Source organism: Chiloscyllium plagiosum, chromosome 18, assembly GCF_004010195.1.
Source record: "Chiloscyllium plagiosum isolate BGI_BamShark_2017 chromosome 18, ASM401019v2, whole genome shotgun sequence".
NCBI lineage: Eukaryota > Metazoa > Chordata > Chondrichthyes > Orectolobiformes > Hemiscylliidae > Chiloscyllium > Chiloscyllium plagiosum.
In genome coordinates, this window is record NC_057727.1 from 11,737,383 (window position 1) to 11,749,634 (window position 12,252).

The 12,252-nt window shown below is 41.7% G+C and overlaps 1 protein-coding gene across 1 annotated transcript in view; it reads right to left on the bottom strand.

Moving 5' to 3' along the window:
• The window catches only part of uba1 (ubiquitin-like modifier activating enzyme 1), a 276,198-nt gene extending 265,886 nt beyond the window's left edge, over nucleotides 1-10,312 (bottom strand). The window contains exons 1-3 of the mRNA XM_043708625.1: nucleotides 10,266-10,312; nucleotides 10,023-10,089; nucleotides 1,287-1,455 (exon numbers count right to left, since the gene is read on the bottom strand). Coding sequence (XP_043564560.1) covers nucleotides 1,287-1,455; nucleotides 10,023-10,078 — 225 coding nt within the window. The 5' untranslated portion in view covers nucleotides 10,079-10,089; nucleotides 10,266-10,312. The remainder of the gene's footprint in view (nucleotides 1-1,286; nucleotides 1,456-10,022; nucleotides 10,090-10,265) is intronic.
• Nucleotides 10,313-12,252: the final 1,940 nt, after the last annotated feature.

Genomic DNA, 12,252 nt, shown 5'->3' on the forward strand with positions numbered 1-12,252 from the left:
GTTTCGTCCCCTGTCTAGGTGATATCCTCAGTGCTTGGGAGCCTCCTGTGTAGGGCTTCTGTGGTGTTTCCTCCGGCATTTATAGAGTGCCATCCACAATCTCCATCAACAAACACATCGACCTGGACCCAATATACCGGCCACTACAGCGGACAGCTGAAACTGACAACCGGAAGCGGCAGGGACAGGCCACTATAAATGCCGGAGGAAACACCACAGAAGTGCTTCACAGGAGGCTCCCAAGCACTGAGGATGTCACCTAGACAGGAGATGAAACGTTTGCAACAAAAACTTTCAGCTCGGCGAACAGAACCACAGCATACTTTGATACTTACAGATTTGTTAACCAGGTGGGTAGTAATGCTTTTTTTTCATTCACTTACAGCAGGAGGGTGTCGCTGGCTGGGTCAGTATTTATTGCCCATCCCCAATTGCCCAGAGGGCAGTTCAGAGCCAACGACATTGCTGTGGGTCTGGAGTCACATGTAGACCAGACCAGGTAAGGAGGTGAAGATTAGTGAACCAGATGGGTTTTTCCAACAATCAACAGATTCATGGCCACCACTAGACTCTTAATTCCAGATTTTCATTGAATTCAACTTCCATGGCAGGTTTTGAACCCAGGTTCCCAGAGTATTAGCTGGGTCCCTGGATTAATCAACCAATGATAATCCCACTCAGCCATTGCCTTCCCATGGCTTGTGTTGGCTTCTTCAGAGAGCCACCAATTTGTTCCATTTAGAATCCATACAGTGCATAAGGAGGCCATTCACCCCATTAAGTCTGCACAAATCCTCTTAAGAGCATCCAATTCTATCACATAACTCTGCATTTCCCACAGCCAATCCACCTAACATGCACATCTTTGGATTGTTAGAGGAAATCAGACATGGGGACAATGTGCAATCTACACAGACAGATGCCCAAGGTTGGAATTGAACCCTGGACCCTAGCACTGTGAGGCAGCAGTACTAACCACTGAGTAATCATACCTTAGAGTCTTGCAAATATTTTCTTTGAGTGTATATCAAATTCCATTTTTAAAGTTATTATAGAATGTACTTCAGCATTCTTTCAGGCATCAAATTACAAATAAAAGCATAATTTACTTCCCCCCCTTATCTTCAAACCCCTACCAAGCATTTTAGCTAGACTGGAGGGAAGAAAAAAGATGGAGGAGTTACTTATTTTGCTCTAGTATGTTTGACTGCACATCTGTAGTCAGTGGCAAGTCAGTCTGCACGGTTTTGTGAATCTGGTCAGTTGTAAGGGAATGACGGCCATACCTGAGAAGACAGATCATTCCATTCTGCTTTCCCTTCATCGTGAACTGTCACCTGTTTCACTCCCCCAAGAATAATGTTCTTGGCTATCTCCACACCAAGTCCTCGCATCCCAGAGACCAACACACTCGAAGTCTTCATCTGTTTCATGGCATCATGGCCCAGCACATATCTACAGGAGAGATTCAAAACTAAATTGGTTAGGTGCCTAGGCCTTATGGGTAAGAGTAGGCTATATGGTCTTTTGAAGCTGTTCTCCCATCCAATAGATCATGGCTGATCTGACTGTGGTCTCAACTCCACTATTTGCCGTGGGCTCCCTTTGTTACCAAAAAATCTAATTCAGCCTTGAATAAATTGAATAAACCAGCCTCCACAACCTTCTGGGGAAGGGAATTCCACACAATAACAATGCGAGAGAAAACAAAATTTCTTTTTGCCTTCACCTTATTCTGAAACTTTGTATTATTCTTCTATACAGGAAGTATCATCCTCTTGGTACCAATGGATACAGGCCCAACCTGTTCAACCTTGCCTCATGAGCCAAGTGCTTCAACCCAGGAATGCTCCCATGATCTTGCCCTTTTCAAACATGGCATGGTGGCTCAGTGGTTAGCACTGCTGCCTCACAATGCCAGGGACTTGAGTTCGATTCCAGCCTTGGGAGACTGTCTTTGTGGAGTTTGCATGTTCTCCCTGTGTCTATGTAGGTTTCCTCTAGGTGTTCTGGTTTCCTCCCACTGTCCAAAAATGTGCAGGTTTGGTGAATTGACCACGCTAAATTGCCCATAGTGTTCAGGGATGTGTAGTTTAGGTGCATTAGTCAGGGGTGAATATAGGATAGAGGAATGGGTCTGGGTAGGTTGGTCTTTGGAGGGTCGGTGTGGACTTGTTGGGCTGAAGGGCCTGTTTCCACACTGTAGGGATTCTATATTAAAAAAAAGTATTTTTTCAAATAAGGAGACTAAAACCATACACAGTACTCCAGATGTGTGTATATGGTACTGGAAAGGGCTAATGTTGAGGAAGACCATGAGCACTACCCATTATGATAACATAATGGACTTGTGGGACTGAATATCTGATGTTCCTTAAAGTCTCCTTAACAATGTCTATTATATCAATGTAACCCGCAACCAGTTGCTGGTATGCATGAATATAACTTGCTAACAAAAGTAGATTGTTCTGTGACAAAGCAGGAAGTCACCTTCCTCTTTCATGTTAGACACAACAGACCTAGATTCCTAGAGTTAAACAGGATGGTGGGTGCAACCATCATCATGAGCAGCAGCCCTTACTGAGCTAGCCAAGCAAAATGTGATCTCATTAAAGCCCCGTACAGATGCAGTACAATATTCTTACATAGTCCATTCTCCTTGCAACAAATTTCAACATTCCGTTAGCTCCCTAATTACTTGCTGTAGCTGCATGCTAACTTATCTTTATTCACTTGCAGGACATGGGTGTCACTGACTGGCCAGCATTTGTCCTCTTGTAGATTCTCGTCATGGGAAACTTTAAACAACTTATATAATCAGCACTTTTGAAAATGGGTCTGTGTAGAGGTGCAGAGAAGCATCTTGCCTATGTACCCCAGAATCTCTTCACTCTGAAACCACCTAATCACCTGGAGAGAGAAGAATCCTGTGAAGCCTTTAAGATTAAATTGACTAGAGAGATTTGGTAGTACCAAGGAATATGTGGATGCATAATTCTGTTGAAATGGGAATGCAGATAGATACAGCAATGAACAAAGGCTTTTCTGAAAGTTGTTAGGGACATTGGGTGCAGATTATGATAGATTTATACACAGAAGCCCTACAGTGTGGAAGCAGGCTATTTAGCCCATTGAGTCCAAATCGAACCTCCGATCAGCATCTCAACCAATCCCACCCCCCTACCCTTGCTAAAGCTCCTACACATCTCTGGATACTATGGACAATGTTTGCATGGCCAATTCACCTAACCTGCACATCTTTGGACCAGATGTGGAAACCGGAGCATCTGGAGGAAACCCATTCAGAGATGGGGAAATTGTGCAAACTCCACACAGACATTTGCCCAAGAGTAGAATGGAACCTGGTTCCCTGGTGCTGTGAGACAGCAGTCCGAACCACTGAGCCGCTGTCTTATCTTGTGTAAAGCTGCCCCAACCCATATAATGGATTGGCCACAATTAAGTGCAGTTTTGGAAATCTTTTTTTCTATTAATTCACTTTTGGAATGTGAGTATTGTTAGCAAGACCTGCTTTTGGTGGCCTTAAGGAGGTGTTGGTTAGTCACCTTGCTGTACTTAACAATAGTTTCTGGTACACTTCTGTGGCTTGCTACACTATTTGTGAGGGCAGTTTAGTTTAAGGTCAGCAATGTTTGTGAAAGACTGGAGACACATTTAGTCATACTCTTGAACAGGAGTGATGAACAAAGAAGAATTAGCATTGTCAAATCAAGCATATATAGACAGACAAAGGGAAAGGAGGATTAGATTAAGTGAGAGGAGAGCAAAAAAAGATAAAAACAACAGAACATGTTACAAAAGAGCTTAATTTTAAATTTAAAAGAACATTTCAATTAATTAATTGGTACTACAACACTTGAGTATTGCTGAGAAAAGACAGTTTAGGGATGCTTTTTGTCTTGCATACATCAATATAATTTGCAAACAAAAAAAGCTAAAGGGAAAACAACATTTATGCTGTACAAGAGGAGAGCGCTGATGGTTCAGCAAGTGGAATGTGATTGGTCAGTTGTTGCTATGAAGAAAGCACCAGTTGATGATAACTGACAATTAACTACCAAGCATTGTTTCCAATTTAAACCAGGCATCTAGAGAAATGGGAGATAACAATCCTTGGTAGTATTTTGGATGCTTTATTTAATGGCATTCAAATGGTGAGGCAGATGGCAAGGTTCTGTGAAACCAATGGCTCAGCTGCCTATTTGGATTTTAACATTTAACCATGTATCTGCCTGATACTGTTGTGCACATTGCAGTGAGTGCTGTTAGGAAATGCGTGGCCTCTACCTGACTCTAATTTTCTGTGGAGTATGCTCAGTGAGACAATGGAAAGATATTAAATGATACAACACCATGAGATTCCTATAGTAATTAGAAGGCATGTGAACAGGAGCAATGAAATGAAGAGGTAGGTTTAGCATTCTGTGTTGGTTTAATAATTGACAAGTCCAGAGCACCACAGATTGTTGAATGTTGAAACCAACCTAATTGGTTACTGGATAAATCTGTCTGAACTTTGGAGACAATGAGTAATTTCAGATAAGGAAAGAATGTGCGTTTAAAACAAAAACTTCACCATCTCAAGTTGTCCTAAAACATTTTACACATCAATACTTCTTCAGAATTTAGTGTAGGGAGCCATAACAAAATTTTATTTGTTATTAGATTTCTGGGGTTGTCCCTTGTTCAGTAAAAATTCTTGAAGTTGAACGAATTTTTCTTTAGAGTGAAGTGAAAGACAGTTTCAACTATTGCTACACTCATGTTGTTTAGTTTCGCAATACTTGGCATTACAAAAGATTTCAGGAATTTTCTGAAGCCATCTTTTAATATGTATAAGGCAAATTCACACATAATGGGAATTAAATTTCAACCACAGAATGTTTTACTAATAAATTCTACTTTTGCCAGTTTTGTTCTCACCCTCACTTTTTTCCCTTTCTTAACCCTTTTTGCAGTAAGTCAATTTGACGTATTAGAAATTATATTATTTGCCCGAATATACTTTTAAATTTCTAATATCTGTACAAAGTTCATGGAGATTTGATCTTGACCATTAAAAGAGACATTAAATTTAGAGATTTATTTGATACCCAGTGGAGATGTCAAGGCTTATACCATTCTCCAATGTCAGAAAGAATGAGAATTTTATCAAGGATAATTGACAAAACAATCTGGTTCAGCAAAGTTGGCCAGAATAATCGGGAGAGATACACTGTTCTTCTTTGAAACAACTCCACATAATGTTCCGGATGCATGGGCCTTGGCTTACCATCTCATCTCTCATCTGACTCCTATGGCAGTGCAACACTCCCTCAGAAATGCAGATGGAATCAGGTTTATAAATGCACCAAAAAAGTGGCCATTCATAGAGCATGTACAGCATGGAATCAGACCCTTTGGCCCAACTCATCCATGCCAACCAGATAGCTTAAATTAATCCAGTCTCATTTGCCAGCATTTGGCCCATATCACCCTAAACCTGTCCTATTCACATACCCATCCAGATGCCTTCAAAATGTTGTGAACAAGGCTGTCATGAGTTCAGGAGCCGAGTGGCCCTGACAGAACCCAAAACTGGGTGTCACCACTTCCGATGACAGTGCAACACTCCCTCAGAAATGTAGTGTAGTGTCTACCTCAACTATGTGTTCAAGTCTCTGTCGTCGGACTTAAATCCGTGGTGCCTTAAATCAGACTCAAAAACACTAACATTGAACCGTGGCAAATGCTGAAACTATGGTGCAGGTCATGTGTTCACCAAGGGATAGGATAACAAAGGACACAGCATCACAAACGTTTCAGGACAGTCACAATCAGTATCTTGTCCCATGCATTCTGTATGGACACATTGATAGCAGTGTCTCTGTTCTATCCTTAGTCAGCAAACCTGTTCAGGTTTCGGAAGTATTCTGATGTCTTAAGCATTTAATATATAAGTGGGAATAAACCGCTAGCAGCAGTAGTCAATGCAATGAATCCAAAAGTATTACACCACAATAAGATTAAATCTCCATTTGCTAAAAACAAAGAAGTTCTGAAATACCCATTTTGAAAACAGGATCAGCCAAACTCCATCAAGTCAAAGAAAGACGATGGAAGTGCAAAGCAAATTCGATGATTTAAACTCGATAGAGAACATGAATCAAAAAGTTTTATCCATTTACATTTTAAAAATACATGGTGCAGTTAAAGAGCCAGAAATCCATGGCTTTATATCATTTTCTTGATCTGACTGACCTGTTGCATTTTTCGTGCATTTTCATTTTAAATTTCCAACATTGGGAATTTTTTTAAATTGATGCAGCATGTATCATTTGTGCACCACTTGCAACTCCACTGGTTCGGGAATATGTTTAGTGGGGCAGATGATTCAGGTTTATAACTGCACCAAAAAGAGTGGCCATTTATAGAGCATGTACAGAACGGAAAGAGACCCTTTGGTCCAACTCAATCATGCAAACCAGTTATCTGAAATTAATCCAGTCTCATTTACCGGCATTTGGCCCATATCGCCCTAAGCGTGAAGAAGTTGCCCCTTAGGTCCTTTTAAATCTCTGCTGCCACACAGGCAGTGAACTCCAGGTCATTACCAGTCACGGTGCTTCCTCATATTCCCTTGTATTTCTTACCTGAAACCTTAAACTCTTTGTAATTTTGTCTTTATACAAATAATGAATATGAACTGCTCTTCTATGTCTACCATTTCTAAACCTGTCATAATCTTGTACACCTTTATCCAATCTTCCCTCTATCAGCTTTGCGACCGGGAGACCAATCACAGGAGCAGACTTTGCCGATGAGTGACCTCTGATCTATCTGAGGTGACAATGATTAATGGGCCACCAAATGGCAATTCTCCTCGAAGCAAAAAGTGAGCAATGGTCAGTCAGTCTTCCTGTTAAAGTGGGTAGGTCCCCAATTCAAATTTACGGAATAGAGGGCTGCCTCTCATGCTCACTTGCCACCTATGAGGACTGCAGATGCTGGGAACCAGAGTCTAGATTAGAGTGACGCTGGAAAAGCACAGCAGGTCAGGCAACATCCGGGGAGCAGGAAAATCGATGTTTTGGGCAAAAGCCACCTAAGATTCTTGAGTAGAGTGCTTCATAAAAGTCTCCACACTTTTCATGTGTGGTTTATCATGCAACATCCTGAGAGTTGGGGTTCAGGACAGACTGGTCAATGAGACAGCAAGGTCAAGAGCTATCTTAAGACATAGGTTTTTTTCTTTCTTACTAGATACACTCTTCCAGAGTTTACACTCCATGGTTCCTTACTTGGATACAATTTAGCCCTTTTTACTAGTTAACAGTGAGTTTAAACCCCTACTGCAAAAGTCCCAGCCACTTACGTTATGCGTTCCTCAGTGAGTTCAGACCTTCTGAAAACTCATCATCCAAATGCTCAAACTTAGATCTGGACAATCTGTGTTTCTATACCTTAAGGACTCAGCCACTGCGTCTCTTAGCTGCTGCTTATTACTTAGATTCCTCCCCCCATTGTTGTTGTTATTTCTGAGCAGTTGACTGGTCTACTGCTCCCACTGGGTTTCTAAAATTCAACCCTAGCCCAGTCCTGCCCACAGTTCTGCTCACCTAGACAGATATATTTCTCTGCAGCTTCTATCCCTAATGGTTATCTCCATATTTTATTCTGCCCTGAAACCACGCCCTGGAGCCTCATCTTCATTGCAAGTCTTTCCATCCTTGAACTTTCAATGAGTTTTCTCGCTGTCCTTGCCTGCTGCCTGGACAAAGCCAAAACAAAATCGACCCCACCCTTACTGTATTTATATTTATTTCACCACAGGAACTGAGAAAGTGAGGACTGCAGAGTTGAAAAGTGTGATGCTGGAAAAGCACAGCCAGTCAGACAGCATCCAAGGAGCAGGAGAATCGATGTTTCGAGCACAGTGCATGGAGTGAATAGATGGGAAGGAAGAGGGACAGGTTGGGCAATTCAAGAAGGCGGGGCCGAGTTTGGAGGGTTGAATCTGGGATAAGGTAGGGGGAGCGGAGATGAGGAAACTGATGAAGTTGACATTGATCAGTGTGGCTGAAGAGTCCCAAGGTGGAAGGTGAGTTATTCTTTCTTCAGTAGTCGGGTGGCTAGGATTTGCTGGTGGAGGTGGCCAAGGACTTGCATGTCCTTGGCGGAATGGGAGGGAAAGTTGAAGTTTTCAGACACAGGGCAGTGGGGTTGTTTGGTGTGTGTGTCCCAGAGATGTTGTTTGAAACATTCCGCATGTTGATGTCCTGTCTCTACAAATGTAGATGAGACCATATCAAGAGCAACATCTGGCAGAGATTTTCCTGCACCTCCAAACATCTACTGTCTCTATCTCCTCTCCTCTTTTCCAGAACCACACTTTTGATACAGGAACTCTGACTTTACTCTGGACTGCCTCCTAATTTGTCCTCTCTATTGGATCTATGTTGCTAGCAAAACAACAAGCAAAACTAATGTCATTTACAAAATACCTTGCAAGAACTGTAATAAACACTACATTGGACAAACAGGCAGAAAACTAGCCACCAGGATATATGAACATCATCTAGCCGCAAAAAGACATGACCCTCTCTCACTAATATCCTTACATATAGACGAGGAAGGACACCACTTCGACTGGGATAACACACAGATCCTAGGACAAGCCAAACAGAGACACGCACAAGAATTCCTAGAAGCATGGCATTCCAACTGGAACTCTATCAACAAACACATTGACTTGGATCCCATTTACCATCCCCTGAGAAAAAGAATAGGAAATGACATCACCACAGTAAATGATGTCGCCAAAGGAAATCTAAACACAAATAGAAAGCAGGCCAGGCCACCAGTGCTTCATCCGGAGGCTCAATGAAGATGTAAACTAGTAGGGTGACGAAACATCTGAAAATGAACCTAGCTCAGTGAGCAAACCTACATCCAGAACCTCAACCTGAGCTACAAATCTTCTCAAAACTTGTTGTCCTCTATTTCGGATGTGATCGTTGCTTTTTCAAACCCGTTAGTAAAAGACCATCCTCGGCCATTTATTTATGGTCTCCATGGTAAAAGAACAGAGTCACAGAATGCCATCCCCAAAGCACCTATAAAAAAAATCAGCACGGTGGCTCAGTGGTTAGCACTGCTGCCTCACAGCACCAGGCACCGGGGACCCGGGTTTGGTTCCAGCCTCAGGTGATTGTCTGTGTGGAATTTGCACATTCTCCCCGTGTCTGCTTGGGTTTCCTCCGGGTGCTCTGGTTTCCTCCCACAATCCAAAGATGTGCAGGTTAGGTGAATTGGCCATGCTAAATTGCCCATAGTGTTCAGGGATTGTAGGTTAGGTACATTAGTCAGGGGTAAATGTAGAGTAATGGGTTTGGGCGAGATACTCTTTGGAGGTTCAGTGTGGACTTGTTGGGCCAAAGGGCCTGTTTCCACACTGTAGAATTCTATAAAAAAGAAATCCTGGGAAATGTGGCATCCTCGAGTGTTAAACTAAACTACCGAGTGCCCAAGCGTCAGCCCTCTGAATTAGAAGAGGCTGGTTTATGTATGGCAAAAAGAATAGAAATAGGCCATTGGTCCTGCCAATTTACTACAATGTATACATTCATGAAAAATTCCTCTTCTCTCGCCATATCTAACTCTTCAAATCCATCTTCTTCATTATATGCTTTCCCAACTTTCCATTAGATGTATCTACACTATTGGCCTCCACAACAAGTTACACATACTCTTTTGAATATAGAAGATTTTCCTTTATTCCTTGAATTGTGTTTCAGAATCCGACAGGTAACAGGCCAGAACATAACTTATTTAGTCACTAAAAACCGCCCGTCCTAACTGGAATCTATTGGTGACATCAAACAGTTATAAAGTAACAACACTCATGAGATCAGTCTTCTCTGTCTATTTGACTTATCTTCTTCACCTCTATCCACCCTCTCCTTTCGGTCAGTGAGTTTCTTTTGACCACAGCAATTTGCTATACTTCCAAATATACTCACAATTGCCTGGAGTAGAGGCCTTCATCAATCTCTGTGGAACTTTCATCTGGATCCATGGTCTGTAGGTCTGAGGAAAATAAAAGGTAGATTCTACCAAATGTGAAACTTAACTGACCTCGACTTTCTGATGAAAGGAAGGAGGAAAGTTGCATTCATGTAGTACCCACTGACATAACAATGTGCAGGAGTGAGAGGGTCAATGGATAAAAAGATGAACTTGGGAAGTCCCATGGTTTTACTTACCGCTGGGTTATCTTGCTTTTAAACCGAAAGTAAAATCTTGCAAATGCTTAAAATCTGAAATTAAAACTGAAAATGCTAAAAATACACAGGTCTTCTAGAAGTTGTTGCGCAGAGAGAAAGACAGCAAATGTTTCAGGCCATGACCTTTAATCAGACCTGGGAAGTTTTGAGAAATAATAGGTTTTAAGTAAGTACAGGGTAGTGAGGAAAGCACAAAAGGAGAGCGACAGGTTGCTAGGAGGAAATAACAAAAGCGATAAAGGCACGAGGCAAAATAAGATGATAACAGTCAAGCCAAAAGGAAAATGAGGAGGTGTAAACAGAAATCAGAATTACCACCTTGCTGTCCAAAGCAATGGGACAGCGATCATGATCTGACATTATTTACCTCCACCTCCTCTTCAGAAGGCTGTAAAACAAGAATGTGAGATTCCTTGAACCATTTGGGAGGCTGGGGAAAGAGTGGTCAAAGTTGGAGGGAGAACAGAGAATTAAAATGGCAGAGGATACACATGGGCAGTGCTAGCTGGTGAAGCTAGGCATTGGTGAAAAGTTGGATCTGTGCCTGTGAGCAAATGCTGTGCTGGATTGCTGTTTGTGATCCAGATTAGTACAGACCCTTCAAAGGAAGGTGGACAACCAAAACATAATCAGTCAGCAAGACTGTTCATGATGGAACTGCTTTTAAGTCAGTTTCCAGACCAGATTGTCAAAAGTGAAGAATTGAAATCACCTGTGATTTTTAAAATGACCCATTGTGTCATTAAGCTTTGTGTTTGGGGGGGTGGGTGGGATACTTGAGAAATCTATTGGATGTGTCTTGATCGCTTCTGCTATTTGATGTACTCTGTGGGGGCAATCATAATTTGTTACCCATATTTGCCTCCCATTAATTCTGAATGTTAGAGTATAATTTTTTTTTTAATGTGCATAGTGTTGTATAATTAAGTTTGTTTAAAATCATAGAATCTTATGGAATTATTCTCTGGGAAGTACCTGGGATCTGAAATTTTGTCAACTTTAAAAAAGAAGTTATAGTTCCTCATCAGATCATAACATAAATTTGGTGGTGTGGTCTGGGATCATGAAAGATCAGTGCTTTTGATTGTTCTGGGAGGGGTATAAGTGCTAGGTGAATACAAATCTTCGAATATAACCCAGCCAGCTGTTTTGTCAACATAAAGAACGGCTTTTCTTTTTAAAAGGCTGCAAGGATCAGAAACATACTGTCTGAGGGTATGAAGAGAATTCAACCATGGTTTTCAAAAGGCAATTTAACAGTAATCCTGAGAGGATGTTACCAGGGCTGCAGGAAAGGGACAAGCTGTCTCGATCCTACAGAGACAAATAAACTTCAGGTGCTGGAATCCAAGGTAGACTAGCAGGAGGCTGGAAGAACACAGCAAGCCAGGCAGCATCAGGAAGTGGAGAAGTCAAAGTTTCGGGTGTAACACAGAGAGCTGTCAGAGATCCTAAGGGCTGAACGGCCTATTTCTGATCAGCAACCATTCAATAATTCAGATGCATCCAACCAGAGTTGACCACTATATCGTGAACAACACGGAGAGCAGTTACAAATCGGTATTGCTAGCACTACACGCAACATTTCAACACAATTAATATTTGAAGATCCAATACAGATGAACGTACAGGATTCAAACGCAAGTTGGCAACAACAAAAAAACCCCGAAAATTCCCCTGTGCACTTAGTTTCGCTTTCCTTCGGAGACACGATGGGTCGAATGGCCTCTTTCAGTTTTGCAACAATTCTGTTGCAACACATCACATCAGTCAGCAACTACCAGTGTAACTTTCCGTCAGGATGCTCAATCCTGGGGAGTGGGACGAGGGAAGCAAAACCATTTGCCAATTTCATTCGATAATTAAATTGAAGAAATCTGCAGATGGGTCGATTATTTCACTTCCAATTAATCCACGGAAGTTCAATACTGATTCAGTATACTAAGAACTGAAAAGAGTGACTGGT